At 45.9% G+C, this 23,251-nt stretch overlaps 1 protein-coding gene across 1 annotated transcript; it reads left to right on the top strand.

Moving 5' to 3' along the window:
* Positions 1-1,543: 1,543 nt before the first annotated feature.
* LOC149359727 (glutamate receptor U1-like) lies at positions 1,544-21,708 on the top strand. Its single transcript, XM_089567734.1, has 7 exons — positions 1,544-1,603; positions 11,163-11,263; positions 11,908-11,998; positions 15,135-15,296; positions 16,574-16,736; positions 20,007-20,224; positions 21,403-21,708. The coding sequence occupies exons 1-7, from the start codon at positions 1,544-1,546 to the stop codon at positions 21,706-21,708; spliced, it is 1,101 nt and encodes a 366-aa protein (XP_089423860.1).
* Positions 21,709-23,251: the final 1,543 nt, after the last annotated feature.

The following is a 23,251-nucleotide window of genomic DNA, read 5'->3' as shown; positions in this document are numbered from 1 at the left end:
CCCAACATCAGAATTGGTAGAGATTGTGACGTCACAACTACATTACCTCGCGCGGTTAATTAAAACACCACACAGCGATCACAGAGTACAATAATAATGACGCCACTACGGAAGTTCTTATTGGACTACAGGGCCGTGACGGCATTCCACCACCATTACGTAGTGCCTCTGAATAAAGAAAAGCAACACTCTCAAGGTTCGGTGACACTACACACAAATACCCCTGAAAGCAGCAGAAGATTGGACATCCTTCGTCGTAGTGCGGTTGGTAGAGTAACGGACGCGAAGTTCGGAGGTTCGGATCCAACCGGCGGCATTTGTTTGTTTTTCTTCTGCTTTTATTTTTCCGTAATTGATGAAAAACAACGAATTAAAAAAATAAACACCCCCCCGCTCCTTGGTTTCGGTGACTGTTGGCTTCCGTCATTTATGTCGTAACGAGCACCTCTTTGTCTGCTACACGCTGTTAGTTAAACAACGTTGGGCTTAATACGACTTAACTGCTTTCTGGTGTCCGCTAGGCCGAGGAAGAGGTTTTTTTTACGTTAAAATAAACTTAGATTTTTTAAATGTTACACATACCTTTCAGCGAAATAACCTGCAGTGCAGCAGCTTAAACAAACAGCTTTTAGTCCAAAATTCGAAGCCATAGTTTTGGGCCACAAAATATGCAGACGAAGATGGAGCTTAAATCAATATATACTCTAGAAAGATTTACTTAGCCTCTTACTGCGGCTTGGTTTAAAGCCGGAAGCTATGCTTTCTAACTTGAAGAGCCGTCAATAAATTAGAGTGCATATTTTTCAATGTCGTTGCAAGTTGACTCAACTGCATACACATGCTCCTAGTACTATTGACACGCGTTACACCAGCCAAGTCCTCAAACCTACACGGGCTTGTTCTACACTCTGAGCCGGTGATCTAGTGGTCAATATCCCATAGAATGAAGCATGCTTCAGTGGCATTTTGTAGTGATATGAAAGTGGGTTTGGAACATGTGTACAATGAAGCCGAACTTTTTGCAGTGGCATGCCCTTTCTTAAAAGTGCGACGCAGTCATTTTTAATAATAAACTCACAAAAACTTTGCTTTTAAAAGGCTCTCCCATCCAGAAGACAAATATGGAAGAACATGTGCTTTGTCATTTCGTTATTGTGGTGGAACGGCCACGCAGAAGTGATGTTTCTGAGATGAAAGTTTACTTTGAATCGACCGTATTCAGCGCCTGCTTTTCATGGCGCTTGGGAGAGAAATATGCGCACTTCACCTGCTTGGGTTGACTCACATTACGGACACAAAATAAATTGCATTATGCGCCTCAAACCAAGGTAAATCCAGTCACTGGTCGAACTTGCGAGAGCACTCCAGACTTCGTTCTATGCAGCTTTTTAAATTCAAATTACTATTGATGGAGGTCGCAGTGAAAAATGAACTTTTTTTTTTCGCTAGCGCATGCATTCATTCAGCCGAGAAATTGAACAGTCGGTTATTGCTGAGCGTCAACCTCGAGAACGTCCCATCAGTCTTGCATCGTCGTTACATCATGGCGGACGACTCTGGAAACGGTAGCATGTCGAGGTTGTTGAGAGTCGGCAGTTTCTCGGTAAGCTTGCTTGGAGTCCATGCCTGTGTATTTACCCAGACACGGAAGTTCGGTTACTGGCGCAGTCTATGCACTGTCGATAATATCACTGGCAGCATCTGCGAAAAATAGGAGCTAATGATAAGCTACAGTATAACTGTGTGGCCGCGTGAAGACCGGACATACGTATACAATACGGCTCCAGGGCTAGGTTGTATGGCGTAACGTTCCGGCGAACAAAGGACGCTGCATACAATGGGGATGTCTGCCTGACACTGACACCATCTCTCAATCCGCTGCGGCCTTTTCCCAGCATCAGAAAATAAGAAAAAAAAAAGGTGCGCCTTCATCTACAGCTGCCTGTGCAACCCGGGAACAATGTAATCAGCCTGCGCCTTCATTTACCTGGCAGTACTGAGCAGTTAGCAGAAAACAGCCCAACCAACAAAGCAGTTGCAATGAGTTTCCATTATTAACTGCATTTCTGGGGCTTTGAGAAAAAAGCTTCTTGCTATGTCGATTTATTTGAGAGTAATAACAAGGGATATGCTTTTCTTTAACGGTGTGCTTGGGTTCGTGAGAAGCGCGTTTCGGTTTTTTTTTTAGGTACCGGCCGCACTTAGAAGCGTCTGTAAATAGTTAACAGTAGTAGTAGTTTCAGCGTCTTCGAGGAGTTTAGTGCACTACAGTACTAACATGGTTGTGCTGATATACTTCACTTCACACCCTACTGTGTTTAAGAAGTTTGAAGTCTTGTCTTTTATGAGTTATAAAATGTAAAAGAGTCTACGCTGAGCTTTTTCATGAGCATCCAAATGGGAAAATATTGGCAGCGGCAAAAGCATTTCATTAGTTCACATAGATTTTCACAAAATCCGAAAACCGGAGGTTAGCAGAGAAAATCCAGTGAAATCTAAAACAGTCCCATGAACACTAATACTACAGAGACTGTGTTGAAAGGGAGGGGGGGTGGGGGGCGCCAGTTTCTGCAGTCCTTTAATGAGAGCCGCCGCGGTGGCTCAGTGGCTATGGTGCTCGGCTGCTGGCTCGAAAGACGCGGGTTCGATCCCGGCCGCGGCGGTTGAATTTCTTTGGAGGAGAAATTCGAGGCCCGTGTACTGTGCGATGTCAGTGCACGTTAAAGAACCCCAGCTGGTCGAAATTTCCGGAGCCCTCCACTACGGCGTCTCTCATAGCCTTAGTCGCTTTGGGACGTTAAACCCCATAAACCAACCAACCAACCTTTAATGAGAGCAGAGCATGGCGTCCTTCGTCGACTGTCGGTTAGGTACCACCTCTCATAAGGGATGTAGTACACCTACATGATACCATAACAGCTGCCTTCCTAACTATAAGCAATAGTGAATTTTGTGAGTGTTAACTTAAGTATGTCTTATACCACAGCTGCAGTTGAGACAAACAAGATACCATTCACAACTAGCACTGTTTCGGGTGACGCATTATTTTGGCGGTAGTATAAAGTGACTGCTGGAAAGCTTCCCCACCCTTGTTTCACGCTCCCAGCGCCCCTTCATTTCAGCGGCTGTGGAAGGAGAGATAGCTGAAATTTCCCTTTTAAAGTGCTTACTAAATCAGTGCGTAAACTGCAAGCGCGCTCTGTTCTGTCATTAAGATTTTGTTGCTTTTTGCAAATTGCCTAACTGCAACCACTCGCGCAGAAAAAAGAGAATAACTGCCTTTTAACACAAGGTGTCCAAACTTAAATTTTCCTCCTTTGGAAAATGCCGTCTATGTATTCCATTTTTGCCGTTTGTAAGCTTCTTTGCACCATTTTCTGAGCTAATAACGTTATAAGCGCTGACTCTATCGGAACCTTGGTGCTTTAAAATGGCGCCCGTAAGATTAAATAAGCAACGCAGAGTTTCACAGAGTGGGGCCTAAGACATAAAAGCCTACATTGCAGTGGGAAAGTGAATTTTTAGCGATACCGCCTCGATGGCCGCCTTGACACCGAAAGGGCCACAAATGAATACGTTTACCCGCTTCCTGAAGCTGCAGTGTTACTTATTCAAACCCCCAAGCACTCCGCGGCTTTAATCATTGATGTTTTTACATTTATCCTATATTTTTAGCTGAAATGCTTAGCAGGCTTGGCGTTCGTCGAAGAAGACCTTTATTCTAGGGTCTCAATCGACGGGCACTGCAGTCGCAGCCATGCTGAAGTGGAGCCACTACTGGTAGCCATGATAATTTTCACTGTATCGTCCACTGCGGAAGACAAAACCGGTCGATATGCCTTTAACGGCACGATATGAGCGACCAGTTCGACCTCTCCACCCACACCCTTTAGTGGACTCTATCTAACGCCCACCCACCATAAGTGGGAACCCCCGGTATGATGCAACTGCTTTTACATATCGACGTGCTTACGACCGAACTCGATACGGAGAATTTCGCGACAAAACTTGGGGCAGATACTTTTCTGAATAACCCATATAGAGCAGCTTTGGATTGAAAACGCCATCGATGCAGCCGATAATGACTGTGTTGTCTTAAACACTACACAACATGGCGGGCTTCTTGCAATCGTGTCTCTTTATCGAGCGGTAGGGGAGATCTGGGGACAACGCAACATAAATCTTTAAGAGTGCCTTTTTTCTAATATTCGCGGATAATAACAAAGAAATATAACACAATTATTTGGTTCCATTCTAGAATCGTGCTATGCTCGAAACAATCAGCTGAAGCGAAACATCGTATAATTTCATTTTATTAAAAATTACAAAATGTCGTGCATTGCCCGCAAATAGCGACACAGCGCGGGGCATACTAAAACAGCCTGCCAAAATCAAGAAATAGAGTATACTAGCAGTGGACGATCACAAAGTTATAACTATGGGGACCAACACAGCCTTCTGAACCTATCGGCAGGCCGAACTCGCCACAAGTTTATTCAGTGGACTGCAACTCATTTTCCTAAATAAACAAACACACTGTCTCTGAAACTAGATGAAACCGATGAGAGTAGGAACTCTGACGAATTCTACTCTGCTTTTATGATCGTTACTTCATCGTGCGCGTGCGCTTGCTCTTCACAAGAATTTCCTTCAATATACTGAATACAATTCAAACGGGCCTAAAAGCTTGCCTCTCCAAATCCCCTCTCTGTCTCTCTCTCGCTTTGCGCATACAGTAAACATCTGAAGGTAACAGCGTGTGCATCCGTAATATATGAACGAGAGAGAAGATCTAACTTTTAGTCGCTCATGCATTTAAGAATAATAATAACAAATATAGTCACAAAATTAGCAAGGGAGGGGAAAGCTTCAGGGTGCTTGAATTCCCCTCCCTTGTTCACACTGTGAGTGTTAAGAAACCATCTACCTCTCCTCTCTCTAATAATAAATATAGGCCACCTGTAGTCTAGGAGACACTGAGAGAAATGCGCCACTGTAGAACCACGTTCAGATATGCAAGTAGTGAAATATATTCCTCGAAGACAACTCTTATAGTAAAAACTCTGACATATCTCCAACCAAAGAACATGTTTAAAACCCTAAGTTTCGAAACCGGCTCGGCTCCTTCTTCAGGGTAGACTGACTGGGGGTAGTAGCTAGCGTCTTTAAATACGCATGGAGGGGAGCAAGAGGTCGAAAGACTCGCTCTCCATATGGGAGCCGAGCAGGTGGTGCAGGAATTGACAATGACAGGTGCAGTCCTCCTGTTCGCTAGCGTTTTCACTCTCCCAGTCCTATGTGAATAAAACAAATAAGGCAAACAAGAAGGTGAGTGAAATTTTATAATCCGCGTTCTAGAAGTATTAATTGACAGACGATCACTATGTCGGTAATGAAAAGTTTAAGCGCAGCTCTTCACGTATTTCGTTTCGCCCCACTTCGGTAGCTTCGCGTTTCAGCCACCTATCAGCTGTCCATTCCTCCGCATTCGCCGTGGCGTTTCGCTCTGTTACTACCTATCAGCACGCCACCTTTCATGTGACACTCAATAGAGTGAGGATACCAAAAAGATTGAAAAAAAAAATAAATAGCCCCTGCCTGGACCACTTACGTACCACAGGCTTAATCCAATTATAAAATAAAAGAGGAAGCCCTAAGACCATTTTAAATTTTCCCACCCGAAGATGAAAAAATAAAATAAGGGGGGGGGGGGGGGGGGGGGAGCTACCATAGCCACACAAAGTGGGGGCAGCGGGCCCAGGGAGACTCCTCTGATCTCCCCTGGGAAGTAACGGTGTAAGGATGGGTCGTAAGGATGGGATGTAAGGTCGTCAGGAAACGGGTTATGGGAATCTGAACGCGAATGGGGACAGCGAGTTTTTTTCGCTGTTCCTTCAATCTGTCTTGACTACATTAATGGCCTGCATGGCCACAACAGGGAGGGCGTCATGACTGCCAATTGGTTCGGCCCCCCCTCACGGGATGTCCGACCACCCAAAAACTCAACGGGCCCCAACCGCCGGAGACAGGAGAACATAACACGGGTTCAGCTACCTGGGGCCCCTTCACGACTCAAGGGTGTTTCCGGCCTACCAGCTACCAGCCGTCGAGTGCTTTTCGCGGTTTTTCAGACAACGGAGTATGTATGTATGATCCGGCGAGTAGAGGCTTAGATCGTCAGCCTACCGGCCTTCTGGCCGTCGGGCTCTTGGCACCATGACCTAACACCTCCAAGGGGACCCACCCGTGCTTCCAATCAACCAACCGCACACTTATTGTTTCCCCTAGCTTGCTCCGCACCTACAAAGGATGGAGTGTTCAAGGCAAGGCTGACCAGGCCACATACCGAGAACTGGGCTTAGGGTTACCATCGACCTACAGCGACCTACCCACATCGACGATTACCTACAGGGTGACCTACATGGTTACGGTTACAAGGTTACCTGTCACCTGTCAGATAGCGTGCTACACCGACTACGCCGACGCGTATTGGGATGGCGGGTGGAGTGTCACGCTGCTCGGCACCCTCCTCTATCTTCCCTTAACAGCCACCTTCCAAGTGGCGTTTCGCTCTGCTACGTGGACAACCGTTTACGCCGACAACGCCGACGACTACTACTGCGACGGAGAACGCAGGAACGGGAAGATCTCCGCTGTAAAAAGTGGCGGCGATTTAGATGGTTAGGTCCAATGCGAATTAGATGCGCTAGCAGTTCGATTCAGGTTCGAGGCTCTGTTTTCAAGGCCATGCAGGCTTCAGACAAAAATCGGCGAAATTGGACTTGAGCTCCGCCTTAAGGGTAGGCTGCGTAGCTAATGGGTTAATGTCCATATATGTGGAGTTGGACATTCTCTACTTTACATGCATACATCGTTGGGAGTCCTCATCGTACTCCTGTTGCAGCGGTTAAGCGATGCGGCACTGCTCTGCGATGACAGGCGCTGCCACATGTTTGCCTTGTGAAACCTATAAGGCTCATCCTGAGCAAGCTCTCGCGATCAGTCATTAATTGAACTGCCACCAGCCACGGTGGGCAGTTTGCTCACAATGCGGTGGGCAGGTTGTAATTACGTCACGAAGTCACGTGACCTAGGTGGCCCATCCGCCACCTCAGGGGCAACCAAGGTGGCAGGTGGGCCACCTAGACAGGTTGTCCACAACCCGATGGGCACAGAGAGGGACTTCACAGATCACGCCTAAGCAGCTGATTGGAAGCTCTAGTCATAACGTACTAAGAAAAGGAAGAACTCACATTGAATTCGATGATGAAATATCCAACAGGAACGGTCAAAAAGCCTCGTCGCGTTCTCCCTTTACCTGTTCTCTCAAACTCGTTCAACTCAGGGGCTATGCAAGGCAGAAAAGAGACCCTTAGAAGGATTCGTAGTTTCAATGCGGGGCACTTCTGTTATTGAAGCGCATTGTGGCGACGCTTATGCACAGACTAAGGCGGCAGCAAAAAATTTCCCAACTTACCAAGCAGTAAGTGCAATATAAAGGTTGCAGTTCTGCCCTTAATGCCTGACTAGTCGAACATCAGGTGGTCGAATTGTACGTGATGACCCCTGCACTTTTCAAAATTAATTAGTGGTTTATGGTTTATTGTTTATGGGGCTTAACATGCCAAAGCGAGTCAGGCGATGAGACCCCCCGTAGAGGAAGTTTCCGGATAATTTCAACCTCCTGGGGTTCTTTAATACGCACTGGCATCGTCGAGCGCATGCGCCTCTAGATTTCGCTTGAATTGAAATGCGACCGTCGCGGCCAGGATCAAACCCGAAGTTAATTAATTTTCGTTGCAAAGTCTTTAGTTTGATTCTGAATGGGCGGTGTATGGCGGGCAATGAGCGGATGAGATTACAAAGCTTGCGGGTATAAGGCGGCCGCGGCTGGCACCGGGCAGTGTTAATTGAAGAGATAAGAGGGAGTATTTTCTCCTGCAGTGGGCTAAATCAGGCTGTTGATGATAATGGTGCTAAACATATTTAATTGCTGCCACAGTTCACCCCCAGTTCCCCTTGGCTATGCGACTGCGTATGCGCTGCAAAAGATTGGTATGAGCTGCGTAGCGTACGTATATTTTTTTTAAATACATGCGCCCTTCAGCCCGGTGCACGGCTGAGATTTACTCTCGCGCATATTCAACAGCGCGTGGATCAATTGCGCCAAACAGCATGCAGGGTCTCTAATGTTATCCTTTTTTCGTCTGCCGTTAGACGCCTGCTTATGCTTATAACTAATTCAAGTGGCATCGCGGTAGAAGGTCGCTTTATTCAAATAAGCTGCCCTACAGCAAGCGTCTGTGATTGCCACTGCGCCTCTTCAATTCCATACAGTGCTTCGGACACTGCAAGTGCCAGGTGTAGATTTTTGTGCAGAAAGGTCACGCGTCTTCGCCGAGTAATACTTCTTTGCAACAGATTATTCGCTAGCATCACCGAATGTCACTAATAAGAAGAAAGATGATGCTTGCCCTTGTCTTTGTCTTCATTTCTTGCGCATCACCTTCAGTGAAAATTGCTCAGCACACGTATTAAACCTAGCAGTGCACAGATTGCTCTCAACCACGAGTATTAAAGAGCAGGTCATCGTGGTCGTCCGCAGCTCTAATTGCATGAAAAGCGTGGAGGAATGGGCCTAAAAGGCATACGCAAATGCAGACTGTCTACTGACGCGCGCCACATGCCGTCACTGTAAGAACTGTGAACCTGAGAAATTTATAGGAGCTCAAGAATCCTACTAAAAGATTTACTGGTGTGGCCGTAACAAACAGAGCGCTGAGCCTCTCTGATTTATTCCTGAAGGTATGAGCCCACAACGAACCCTAAAACCGTCGTTCCCTTCGATCTCAATGTTACCTTATTGCTCAAGAGCCAACATTTATGTATAGGTGTGTCTCATGCGACATGAGATATACCACGCGCACGGTAGATGAATAGGCCAACGCCTATTCATCTTCTAGTTGCTAGAGGTTCGTCTCAAGCAGAGATTAGCTTCTTTTTTTTTTTTTTCAAAACGGGGAGAGGGGATTCACACGTTTCCATGTTTTATTCGACGAATAGTTTGGTTTGATTTATTGGTTTGTTAGGGTTTAACGTCCCAAAACGACTCATGCTATGAGGGACGCCGCAGTGAAGGGCTCCGGAATTTTCGACCACCTGGGTTTATTTAACGTGCACTGACATCGCGCGGTACACGGGCCTCTAGAACTTCGCCTCCATCAAAATTCAGCCACCTCGACCAGTATCGAACCCGCGTCTTTCGGGTCAGCAGCCGAGCGCCGTAACCACTGAGCCGCTGCGGCGGGTATTCGAGGAATAGAGATGAAAAAAGGCATTGCGTCAGTACGACCTTACGTAACGCTACCTCCATCTCCATGAGTTACAATATATAGGCCCATGAGCTTTGTGCTACTGCTGAACAAAACATCGCAATTTTACGGCTAAAAATCAGCCAAAAGCGGTAACAAATTATCTGTCCTCTTCTAGAATTTTCAAACAAAAAATTAAGCTACAAAAAGAAACAGAACAGTTTTCACGGTGGGGTGAAAAGATAGAACAAGGAGCAGTTGCTTTTTTGGTGAAACAGAACTTGATGTAAGAAACGGAAAGTCGCGGTTCCAGCTCATAAAACCCGTCTTAATTTTTCTATCTGAGCACGTGCATGCTTGACTGCACACGCTCAACTTCGAGCACAGTGCACAGAAAAGGGGTGAGTGAATATCGTGCAATTTTTTTCTTTTTGCACGAATCGATTAGATATTGCAATAATGAGTGAAAGAGGAATATTTTATGCGTATGGCGAAATAGATAATGAACATAGATACGGCGTGGCATTCGGCGACGCTAATGACTCCGAATAGACAATTCTACCTGATGCTAACTGTAGATTCTAGAGAAGGCTGAGGGATCCGCTAATGCACTGCTTTTTGAACTGTAAAACGAGCCAACTTATGAAAACTGACTTCGATCAGCGCAATGAACGCTGTGCAGGGCGTTTTCCTTTAAAGCATAACTTAAGCCTTTAGACAGGCCCGTAAAAGTAAGTGGCAGATTATTCTATGTTTATTTTCTATGTTACATACCGCTGGTCATAGTAACTCATCGCGGTGCTAAACTAATACCTTGAAAAGTTATAGCCCAGCTCATTACACAAGCGCAGCACGCCCGATTATGCAATTTACTTTATTATTTGACTTTTTCTCATCCGTCCTAATAAGCGGCTGTTAGACATAGGATCTACGTAAAGGTTTTAATGTGCCTGAATGAGACCTGGATGTATCCTTCATTTTATAGCAGAAAATAAAATGATTTCTAATATGTGGCGCTGTTTTAACGTCGCACTGTAACATTACCGCGGGAGAGTTAGTGGGCTGTTACGGTAAACTGCAAGTGCAATTTTCACCAAACCCCAAGAAGTTGCGTGGAGGCAATTCTAAACGAACACCTTCCCCAACAGCGTGATATATGCCCGCATATACCCTGGGGTCTACTCCCTTTCCTGTCAACTATGTGGCCGACATGCCACTCTATCCCACATACTCTGGGCTTGCCCTCGGGACTCCCCCCCTCGAGGCTTGCAGCTCTCGAATCCAGACCAGTGGGAGGCCGCATTGCTCAGTTCCGACACGGACACACAGATCCGGGTTGTGACAAGAACCCTAGAAGTCGCCGAACGCCACGGGCTCATGGCCACTTGATGAGGCTGTAACCCCACACCGTCAGCTGCATTTGTCGACGAAAATAAAGTTTAACCTCCTCCTCCTCCTCACTACTTGCTACCGGGAAACTTAGTTTTTGTTTCTGAGAGGGAGAAGTGATTTTTTACCTTCTTGTTGAAGCAGTAGTTCAGTACACATTCTTCCAAAACCATTAATCTCCTTGCCTAAGGGCAATGTTTACACGGGAGTCAAAATTTGCCGCGCAGCTATAGTCGGCAATTGAAAACATTAAAAGAAATCTTGGTCGACGCAGTATGCGTTCCACTCTGTCGGATTGTCTTCCGGATTCTGCGTCCGAGAGGCCATCAGAAAGCATCGAAGAGTTCTGGTTTAGTGCTGCATACAATTTCAACCTAGAATTTTGTGACCTTCGGCCTAACTTGTTCATAATGACCATTTCGGCCTGCAAATTCACGTGTAGATTGCCTGTTTCCATTTCAGTACTCTCCCTACCATGTGTTTGAACGCGGAGGCATTGACGCTTCCATCCAGGGTGTGTGTGGTGAAATACTGAGAACTGTGGTCACATCGTTGCAGATGAGGTAAGGGGGATGGTATGCTTTCAGTTAATATTTTATATTAGAGCACGTTATTTGAACTCAGACCGAAACGTAAGAAAGCTTTTGTCCGTAGAGAAACAAGGGCAATGGATAACGACCAACACAGCGATAATAGGCCTTCTTGTTACAAAGTTACAACGAAAGGCGGTATATTTTTTACTACATTTCATTGCCAGCTATTCTGGATAAAATGTTAATCCCCTTATAGCTACTAATTACACTACCCCTGGACTGGGATGAGCTCCAATTCTTGATAGACTTGCGAATTAAAAAGAAATTCGTTAATTTTACTTTGTTACTTTGCTGAGTGGTAGCTGTCACATACTTCATGATATTTTGTGGAGGCTATAATGCACCGAAGAAAAAGTCTATTTTTCCATTGCAGTGCAGTCTTAAAGCTCGGATTCTTCTCCGAAAAATCCGATGTTATGCGTTGGATTTGAACTCTTCTAATATGCTTAGTAACATAGTTCTTAATTTATATGGGAGGTGGGCATATCAGATATGCCTGTCTACCAACGTGAATGCGTTTCCAACTATAACAAGACATAAGTGAGAGTCTTGGTGCCTTGCCTTTTTTTTTTTTCTTGCGTCTTCTAAACGTATGTATTTCCTATTGCTTGCAGCTACGACTTGATACCGGCTCGGGACACGCAGTGGGGCCTCAGGAAGGAAGATGGAAACTGGACGGGACTCATCGGCATGGTTCAGAGAGACGTAATGAATGCCACATTTTACACCCAGCTTTCACGAGCCCAGCTAAATTCGCCTAATTCGAGTGGCCAGAATTCTGCAGGACGAGCGTGAGATATTCATTAGTAGAGCCTTTTAGTAAGAAAAAAAATGGCAGTCGTTAAACCTGGAGGATTGCGAAGGCAGCGAGGAGAGAGAGAGAGGCGATGGAGAGAGCGCGGCAGCGGCGGTGACCCCGGCACGCGAGCTATGCGCCGCTACTGCGCATGCGCAAGTGGCGAGCACGGCGGCGGCACCTCTGAGTCACCCGTGAAGCGACGGCGGCGGCGCGCCAGCTGTGCGCCGTGTGGCGTCGCTGCTTCTCGCGCTTGCGCAGTATGGCTTTTCGTCAGCTCCGCGAAATGGCTCGGCGACTCGCGTAGTGTTGCTTTAGCAAAAACATAAGAATATCACCCATCCCACACCGCCTACAGCGTCAGACAGCTTATTTCCGTTTACTTGCAAGCAGTGACGAAAACAGCGCAAACTCGCGCAGCCGGCTTTGTTATACGTCCCTAATCGCGACGCCTCCATTCGAGCCATTTCTTTCCTTTCGGTATTCACTCCTTTGCGACGTCCTTGCTTCGTTCAGTTACATTTATTGACGACACATGCAACGGCGCTTGTGCAGCTGTGTTTCGTTTCGCCCCCTACAGCTAACCTTAAGGCGTGACACATATTGCTTTCTTTATTTTCTCCTAAACATAGAGCGCAAGCGAGAAGCGGGCACGCGGGCCCGGGCTTTGTTCCAATGCGTTTACGGCAGTCAAGGTCGCTTCGAATGAAAGAGGAACCATTTTGTTGCAGAAATTCGGAAAACGATCGATAGCACATCGATACAGCTTTTTTTTTTTTTTGGGGGGGGGGGGGGTTGCAAGACATTACAACATAATGGGCCACCATTCCGTGGTTCAGCTCCTCCACATATTCGCCTCCTTTTCCGGCCACCCGCTTTCTTGCCTTAGTGGCTATGGCATTAGGTTGCATATTCCTAGGTCGCAGGATCGAATCCCGGCTGCGACGGTCACGCTTCAGTGGTGGTGATGACGATGGGTTTTTATGGCGCAAGGGCATCTTTGGCCAAAGAGCGCCATGGCACATGGGGTTTCAATGGATGCGAAGTGCAAAGGGGCCCGCCCATGTGCTGCTGTGCGATGCCTGCGCACGTTAAGAGCCCCAGGAGGTTAAACTTTCCGGACTTTACGGAATTTGCAGCTCGACTGAGCATTATAGAAGAGAAGCTGGAGAACTGAGCACGGTATAAGGTCGCAATATTAAGAGTGATCACGACAAGATGTCACGGTGGAAGCAGGGCTGGTTATTTCTTTAACAATGAAGAAAGGTTAGGAGTATTACCTATTACTGGAAAACCTCAAACATCGTGTTAAAAAAAGTTCCCCTTCTTTTAGCTCTATCATCAAAATCATGTTATGAACACTCTCTTTGCTTGTGTTACAATTGCCTGAATACTCTGAGTACTATCCTTAATTATTGTACATGGCGCCTGCAGAAACGCAAGGAGAAGGGGCCGACACACAGAACATGAACGCAAGGGAAACTTGTGGTAAAATATGCACTCTTAAAGGTAACTGAACGCGGTAAGCTAGAGCAGATCAGTAGAGCGTTCTTTTGTTCTTAGTGCTGAATGTTTTTTCTCGTGTTTCAAAGCGTAGCTTTACTTCGCCTTCGAGGTAGTAATGAACTGCCAGGACCAAATAAAAGCATTAGGTTAAATTGAAGGTTGACGGGATCAATTTAAGAAAAACTATAATTTTCGTCACGGTATTTCCGTATAGTTTTCATTCACGCGTCTACAGCAGAAGGTTGACGGGATCAATTTAAGAAAAACTATAATTTTCGTCACGGTATTTCCGTATAGTTTCCTGATCAGCTTATAAATACTAATTCTACTAGGTTTCAACAGCGTAATAATCTTCTTCTACCTAAAGTGAGGACTAATTATGGAAAATTTACCACAATATTTGCCGGCATATCCTGTTGGAATACTTTGCCATGTGAAATTAAAGCGTCGTTTACTGTTCACTCATTTCATCACCGCATTAAAGAGTACTTAATTAATTTCCTGTGTAGTTCACATGCCTAAACAGTAGTAATCCTTGTTTAAAGTCTCATTTTCTTTGCATTATGTTACAAAGTTGTTGCTGTATATACTTTTTGTTCCGTTTTTCACACATAACATTGTAAATTTTTTTTTGTAGATTGTTTATTTATGCTAATTGATACACTGCCTTCCATTCTTTGCAATTTTACCCCACTTGATTTGTTCTAGGAGGTCCCCCCGACAGTCGTGTACTATGGGACCTCCTTCTGTACTGATTTTATTGTAAATTAAAAAAATAAAAATAAAATAAATTCACGCGTCTACAGCAGAAGTGCAGCATATCTTAACAAGATATGTGGCCTCTTAGGTGTAATGCGTTTAGCGCAGAACATAGCCGTCTGGCACAGAGCCATACTGTTTCTATTTTTTTCTCCTCTCATCTTGCTTTTGATCTCGCTTCTTTTAGTTCCTTGTAAGCATGCACTCTCCGTGGCCAGCCTAAAGATGACTGAGCAAAATCGGAGAAATTATTATTACACTTGCGTCTTAATCCAGGTAAAATGCGAGGAGAAATCCAGCCTATTTCCTGTTCAAGAAAGGTTCCCATTCACAGCACTGAACGCTTCCCCATTGAACGCGTTATATATGCATAAATACAAAAAAATTTATTAGACATGTGCACATTCAACTAGCGCCAAATTTTCAACAGGCTGAGATATTATAACTGACAAAAAGAGAGCATTTTATTTAGCAGTTGCCTTTGAGTGAGTTATGTGCGAGCCCTCCGTTCTCTTTTTTACAGTTGATACAAGTTTAGTGTTAACTCAGATATTCTAGTATAGGCTTCCGAAAAAAAAAATAAAAGCCAGATAGTGTTAGATAAGCCTTCGTATGCAGCCTTCATTAGCACTCCAGGATGAAATTTTGAAAGGCCAATTATTCACACCTTTGGCCACTAGAACCACGCTGACAGTATTAAATCAACAGAGTGTCTACAGCGTGTTTCATGTGCCCATCCGCGCTTGTTGTTTCACTTGCTGTTATCTTATCTCGTCGCAGGAAGTGGATCTGGCCCTGTCGGTGATCAACCCAAGCGCTGAGGCTGAAAAGGTGGCTTTCGGCGTGCAGATCTTTGTGCCCATTGAGCTGGTCATCTTGGCCGGACGCACCAGTTGGAGCAACGGCAGCATCCTCGACACAGCTGGCATATTCAGCTGGCAGGCACGTACCACATGTGTGAACAAAATTTACAAAGCTCACGAAACCAGCGGTATTAAGCATGTAAATATAACAACCTTTTTGGATTCCGTATGCCACATACCGAGCTTTTCCGAAGGCCCACTACCTCGCCTATATTAATTTTAGCGCCAATAAAGCACCTAATTGAACCTATACGTAATGCTACCCAAAGGCAGTATAGCTGTCTGCAAGCGAGATAGTAATGGATGATCGGCTTGCGAAAATCGGTTTGAACTAGACAAACTACTGAATCTACAACCAGCATGCAAGGAAAAACGCAAACAAAAGAGCATGTGCTTACAGTAGATGAAATTCGCTGGTCAAATATTGGAAGCCTATTAGGCAGTCTCGTTGTCATTGTGATCGAGAACTCGTTACTATAAAAAGTAATAAATGAATGAAGTTTGACCACTCTTAGCCTACCCCTAAGAGTACAATGCTACAGCATTGTGTCGAACGCTCCTTAGTAATGCAGAGGTATCATGCCCGGCTCGCGACCCACAAGATAGCCGCTGAATTCCACTTGACCACCTTTTTTATTTTAAGCGAAACTGCTTTTCTTTCTTTCTCACCACTCTCTAAAACAACGGGCACCTACTTTTGTTGAGAACGGGACCTCCAATGCTGTAGCATAATCCTTCTCAATACACATCGCATTTGGTGGTCTGAGTCTAGGCGCAGTGGGTGGTGCTCTGGGGTTGGTCTTTTGTGGTCACGTGACACTCATGACGTCCCCACCGTCTTTATGAATAAGGGAATATTTTAACAGTGAACATCGGCGTGGTTTTGGTGGGACGATAACTTCTATACTACAGCATTAACAGTTATAATCGGACTAGTAACGTGCGCTGCTCTAAAAAGGTTTCTATCGCAAAAATTTTACGCGTCCTATCACCCCATCGGGCCCTTTCCTAACTCAAGCTATCTTTTTCTGCTCTTGGAATTTAATTTGTTCCCGTAAAAGAGCATCGGTTACCTGCTTTTCGTATTACAGGCCTCACCTAGCTCCGTTTTCTCCTCCTCATTTCTGATAGGAGATGGTTAACAAGTGTTTGTTGACCGACCCACGCTGCTTTCCGTCTCTTGGTGTTACCTGTGGGGATTTCCTCTTCGTTGCTCGTTGCGCTGACTTGAGTTTAATCTCCAGCTATTCCGTGTCCTAAGTATTAAGATGGGTAAAATATATCCCCGCATTATCAGCCAGACATATTCAAATGGCGATCAATCAGTTTTAACACCAGGGTGTGCTTTTAATGCAGGTGTGGGCTTGTTTCCTTGGAGCCGTGCTCTCCTCGGCGATCGTGATTGCGTGGAGCACCCATGCGAGCAAATTCAGGAAGCGGACCACTAGCGAGAGGAATTCGTGGCTGCGTGATTTTAACAAGGCAGTCTGGGAGCTCATTGCGAATACGTTCTGCGAAGGTGAGTACTCTGGAAACTCAGGCGCCTCTTAATAACCGCTACTCTTGCAGGTAGTACCAAACATTTCGGTGATGGTGGTGTTACCTACAGCTCCACTTTCTTTTTTTTTTTTAATGGAGCACAAAAAAAGAAAGCTTCTCAGCGGAAGAAAGTACGCTATTCGTTGAACGCCTTGAATACATTCAATAAAGCTGTTGATTATGCACGAAGTTTCTATTCAAACAATATAGTTAAAAAAGGAACAAATTTTCGTTCCAAAATTTAATTCCTTAAAAGAGATGTGCAACGTAAAAGCGACATTTTTAACAACCGTTACTGTTCACGGTGACGGAAAATTTAAAAAGAAAATATCTAACAGCATGGAAGTCATTCAACAAGTAATATCGGACGTGCGGGGCTCGTTGGGCAACGTTGTTACATTCTCAAAGGTACTGGCACGGCCTAGTTGGTTTGACAAGATAGAAACGAACACCGCGTGCATCGTCCATCTTCATCCTCCTGTGTCTGCGCGATTAGTTTCTGTGATTACACTCGTTCCGCATGCGGCTTTACGTGAATGTAAAACAGGGTGCGAACTGCGGCAAGTCAGCTTTGTTGCCTTGCTCTTGTAAAACATCTTGCTGTGTCCTGCGCCTTCTGTTGGAAAAAAGACGGCCACTATACGTGGCTTTGCTTCCAAAGTAAAAAAAGAGATACTACTGAAAATGAAAATTTTTGAATTTATTTGTTTTATCATCTCCTGCCCAGAGACGCCTGACACGCAGTACAGTGCTCTCAAAGAGAAACTGCTCCAAGTGACCAAAGGCCGGAGCGAGTAAAGCGCTACGCGCGGCGCCGTCATAGAACGAAAACAATGAGGGCAGGGTTGGCAGGGCCACTAACCCATTTTTGTGAGCAGGAGGGGGGAGGGCTGTGAAAGTCAGCTGCCTCTCGCAAAAATACTTTGATGAGCGGCCCACATGACACGCTGTGCGGTCAAGTGTCAAATAGCGCTTTACTTGCATGCTGGAATACGGAAAGATTCCAGGCGTTAAAAATTAAATGGCACTCAGTTGTTTCCGTAAACCGGCAATGCTTCGTATCTACATTGACAGTTCAGCGTCTCGTAAATCTTCACCGACGGTAAGACACTGTTGCTCCTAGAAAATAGGCAAGATGTGAACTTGTGTGCAGAGGCTGGCATGGCTGACGAACAGCCAGTGTAAGGTAGCGGTGATACGATGCGGACTAGCGGACGGCAGTTTCCTACTGATTTCCTTTGTGCAATTTCGTCACCTGTTCGCCTGCGCGAAAGGAGTGGCTCGTATCGTAGTGCTCCCGTACCATTGGAGCCCCACTCGTGGCAATTTCTGTTCATGCGCTTACACTCTAAACACGAGTACGCCTATGCGGAAGTAAAGAGGGAAAGAGCTGAAGTAAGACATGGTGTTGGGCTAGTCGGCTCATGGTTAGAGCGATACAGAACTGCGCGAAGACGACGGGACGAAAGAAGGCACGAATACACACACACAAAGCGCAGACTCGGCGAACATGTCCCCAGGAAGGGCCCGGGGCGCCGAAAAGCCTCTGGATTTCGGGCGGCACAATCTTACGCTTCAGGCAGTAGCCCAAGACTCTTGACTGGCACGTTGACAGCGCGATGAGGTTAACAGGCGCTTTGTGTGTGAGTATTCGTGCCTTCTTTTGTCCCGTCGTCTTCGCGCAGTTCTGTTTCGCTCTAACCATGAACCAACTAGCCCAACATCATGTCTTACTTCAATACATTTCTTCTACTCTGGGCTCTACCACTCTTTCTATGAACAAGGAACAAGCAGCAACTACCTATGTTAACCTCATCGCGCTGTCAACGTGTCAGTCAAGAGTCTGGAGCTACTGCCTGAACCGTAAGATTGTGCCGCCCGAAATCCACAGGCTTTTCGGCACCCCGGGCCCTTCCTGGGGACATGTTCGCCGAGTCTGCGCTTTGTGTGTGTGTATTCGCGCCTTCGTTTCTCCCGTCGTCTTCGCGCAGTTCTGTTTCGTTCTAATTCGGAATAAGCTGTCCTCTAGAGCACTCCCTTTCATAAAAGAGACTGCACTGAAGGACAGTTTAATCCCTTTATACTCCTTTCTCTTTAGAGTGTACGGCCCTCAGGAACTGCTGTGGTTGTGGAGAAAAGAAGGTTAGTTACTCCCGCCCCTAATCCCCTCTTTACTCCAGAACGCCCCACCACGTCTGTACTGTTCTGTCAGTTCAATGCCTTCCAGATATTTCCTCGTTTCTTGTCGCCTTCTTTGTAATTCAGGATCCAGCTTACTCACGCCGAGTAGCAAAGCAATTCATTTGTATTCAAGAGAATGCACGTCATTCTAGGAGGAATAGGAAAGGCATTGCATGCACATTATCCCCTCTTTTTGTTATCATAATGCGGTAAGGCGTATGAGATGAAGAAGTTGGCGTACTGAGCTTCAAAGTCAGAACCTTCCTTTCGTCGCCCCAACTGTAAAAGAAAAAGAAAATAGAAGGCGGAAGATCGCGGTCTTTACTCCTCAGTTCAATCCCACTTGCCTTTTCCAGATGCCTCTTACTAACTAGCGGTGTCTGTGGGCCTTTCTGATCGGCCACTTTGTTTTAAAACGTATACAACTATATGAATTTCTATTCGAAATCAAGAGGATGAAATGGGTTGGGCAGTGCATGTAAAGCGAAGGCAAGATAAACAGTGGATTACAAGAGAAGGCAAGAGTGGCAGGGGGCGGCAGAAAGATAAGAATTAGGATGTGATTAAGAAGTTCGCGGGGACACAGTGGCTGCAGCTGGCGAAGGACGGGGTTAATTGGAGAGACATGGGAGAGTACTTTGCCCTGCAATGGGCGTGGTCACGCTGATGATGATGATGCTGATTATCATCATCATCATACAACCCTATATGGCTTTGGAGGGAGTTAAGAACTTCTTGTTGGGCGAGTTGGTGCATACTGTTGTAGGTACGAATTGCGCACAAAAGACACACACAGGAAAACACACGAGGGAGACAGAAAAGAGCGCTCTTTCAGTCTCCCTCGTGTGTTTTCCTGTGCGTGTCTTTTGTGCGCAATTCGTACCTACAATAACTTTGGAGGGAGTAATCCGAAGGAACCAACTTACTTTATCAAGGCTGTAATGAATAAGGTCTTACTCTATGCACTACTTGTGGCTTTCCTCTATCATGTACAAGTTTTTATTAAGCACATGCGCGAATTATCGTGCGTGTTTGCTGGCACTAATCAAGGATGCCGGGTATCGCCCAGCCTCCCCAACTACTCCCACCACTGTTCCGGCTCGGCTGGTGACGGCTGTCTTCTGGGTGCTGGTGATTGTCATGAGCACCTCGTTCGCGGGTCAGATGAAGGCCTCCATGATGGTCAAGAAAGAGGCCGACCGAGTCGATTCCATCCGGGACATCGCCAAGAGACCCGCGCTGAAGCCGTACATCCCGGAAGGCAGCTCAGTCGTGTCTTCGATCCAGGTGAGGAACCAGGGTAACAACAGCAAGGCGGTGCCTTCGTAGTGTTCTTAAACAATTATCGCTACTTGTCTGTTATAAGCAATGAGAAATTTTTGTTTGCGTACCAACAAAAACTGACAAACGGCTCCACTCCAATCAATTACAGGCCTTTCATTTAAGTTCTATCAGCTCATCGAGTACTTTGTCTTCTGTTCTACCTAATTCCAAGATTTTGAGTGAATTCTGCTCTTTTCCAGTGTCGTTGGAGTGAGCTGTTAATTATCCTTGAATTTTTGGCTGCATGAAAACGGGGTGCGTCACATTAGTCAAGCTATGGCTGGCTTCTGGCACTGTGTACGCATCAGGCTCGCATTGTCTTTAACCCTTTTGAGGCACCGCGTCAACGTTTGTAGACGTCACATTTCAAACTATTTTTTTTTATTAGCGTCTAGAACTGTCTTCACGATATCAGTGATGACGGCTACATTTTAGGTTTCTGCTTGACAGAATGGTAGGACCATTTCACGGCTATAAAAAAAAATCACCTTTGGAAATCCAGACTTTGAGATGAATATCGCCAGTTGAATTCTAAGGAGCGCCTAGGAAGTGTGTCCCGTTCTGTAACATTTTTCTTCGCTCACGCTGTAGAATGTTTTGCTAAAGTAAAGTATGCTGTGGCTGAGCTAGCTTTGCGGAAACAGCTTCGCATGTTAAGGAAAATGATTAGTTGGGCATAATGTTTTTTTTTTGTTTTAAGAATATGGCGGCTCGTTCGTGAGCGCGGAAGTGTTCGCCGTGGGCCAATTATTAGCCTTATAGCCATAACGTTAATCTTCTGAATTTGAGGGTCTTTAATGTACGCACGCAGATTTACAAATCTTTCTCTGCAGTAAAACATAATGCGCGTCTGAAAGGATTAAGGGTTGAACTCAATTACTGAGAGAACAACAAGCGAGCTTTCTTATCATCGTCCTCTAGTCTTGAATCGATGGGAGCATCCGAGCTATAGTTGGACGTCAGTGAATCCCGCCGTTGAAAAGGATGGCCCGTACCTAACGAACTTCTCTCCAAGAGTGGTTGAGAGCGTACTTTGGTACCCCACCACCCACACTCATGGTGACACTTGTGGTCAAACTTTTCCACCTGTGAAATGCTCATTTCGAAGACTTGCCTATGAGATGAGCTGTTTCATCGTGCAGGGTTCTCAAGATCCGTCCTACCGTCTCGTGTGGAGCATGGCACAAAGGCGCGCCTCTGTGCTCCCGGTTCATCGAATTCTGACCCCAGAAACAATGAGAGAAGCCATGCGCTCAGAAGCGGTGCTGATATCGAGCCGCGCCTCGCACGCCCTTCAAGCTGAGAAGGCTTGCGGTGCCAGCGATACTCGTGGCGAGCTCTACGTGGGCCAGACGCCGTGCTACACCTACAACGGGGTAGTGTTCCTCAGCAAGCGCTTGGAACCGCGCCTGCGCAGAGCCATCAACAGCAGGTACACCACGTCCTAGATCTAGATGTTTTTAATCCGTGCAAGCAAGCACTAAATATGAAAAGAAAAACGAATTCTTCTACTCGCTATTATGAGATGCAGGAAATGAAAACTTAATGCTTGAAAGAATTCTGAGCGTTATGTTTACTGGATTTAGTTCTATAAATAGATATGAACGAACCATACGAGTTTTTTTATTGTATCGGCTTCTAAACATAAGAAAAAGTTTTCAAGAACTCTGCAGCGCTCGCGAAGTCTTCGAAAGGCACACTTTTCTTTTTGTGCCGAACGGAGCGCTGTACCTGCATTAGCGTTCATCCCCGTTACTGCAACGTCGCGGTGTTGACACATGTCGCCGTATTTTTAGAGCGAAAATCTCTACTCCCCCCATGCTGAGCCTGAAGGTCACCTGGCTCTTAGATTTGACCTCCAACAGAAGGCGCGCCGCATGCACAAAATATCGCGTGACAGATGATTCGATCTTCTCCTTCATTGACGCCATAGCTGCGCGCATGGCAGTCACGTCCGCCGCTGCGCTGGCTGCTGCTCGGCCGCTCCTCCTCGCCAGTTGTGGCATGTGATATGTCACGTGACTCGCTCTTGCGCTTGGCAGTCACGTCCGCAGCTGCGCCGACCGCCACTCTGGACGCTCGCTCTTGCACTTGTGGCAGATGATGCATCACGGGATTTGCACTCGATCGCTGAAACAATTTGTTCTTACTGAAGTCTTGAAAAAATGAAGATGAACCAAAGCTAAACCGTGTCTAACCATGCTCAACATAGCCTTCGCTCTGTACATCCTGGCTCTGCTGAGTTGAGCCACAGCCACTTTTTTTTTCGTTGCCCTGTTGCGTCGGCGGCACATTTTTACAATGATTTACTTGTTGTCGGACTATGATACGTTATTTAATACGAATATGTCCTTTCTGATAATATAGCTTGCACATATTAGAATTGTGCTCCTGCGCAGAACAAGTGTGGTGGAAATACGCACCTGTGGTCACACAGTGGTTGCAGCGTTCGGTTGCTAACGAAGTTACAGACTCCTGCTGTCGCCGCATTTCGACGGAGGTGAACTAAGAAATTAAAAAAAAATTACCTTTCCGCTGTGTAACGTCAAATGAAGCTTTTAAAACAAACACAGGTCGACGAAGTTAATCAAAAAATGCTGGTCGACTTAAGCAGTTAGACTAAACCTGAATTAGGGGTGCTAGCACTGTGTGGACTTTGTTTTATTGTTTATATAAAACCTGCCATATAAATCACGTGACCTTGAGACGTCACACAACCGTCCAGTGTATGTGTATGTATATATGGTATTTATAGTACAATATACACCTGGGCGGGTTTCCCACAATCCGATGGGTAGTTGGGCAGCCTGCCAGAGAGCAAGCTTCAGCCATCCGGATTTTGCGAGAATACGGCTAGTGGGGCTGCTGCACTAAAAGCACAGTACAGTAGCGACTCTGCCTTTACCCTATCGTTCGCTCCCTTCATGCCTTTCCTCACGTTGCGCCTCAGCTGTCCACCCTAAGTGCTGCACATTTGATTTCACCAAAAAA

Source organism: Amblyomma mixtum, chromosome 2 (genome assembly GCF_055824585.1).
Source record: "Amblyomma mixtum isolate Tamu chromosome 2, ASM5582458v1, whole genome shotgun sequence".
In the NCBI taxonomy this organism is placed as follows: domain Eukaryota; kingdom Metazoa; phylum Arthropoda; class Arachnida; order Ixodida; family Ixodidae; genus Amblyomma; species Amblyomma mixtum.
The sequence above is the reverse complement of the archived record's forward strand: the minus strand, read 5'-3'. Positions and strand labels throughout refer to the sequence as shown.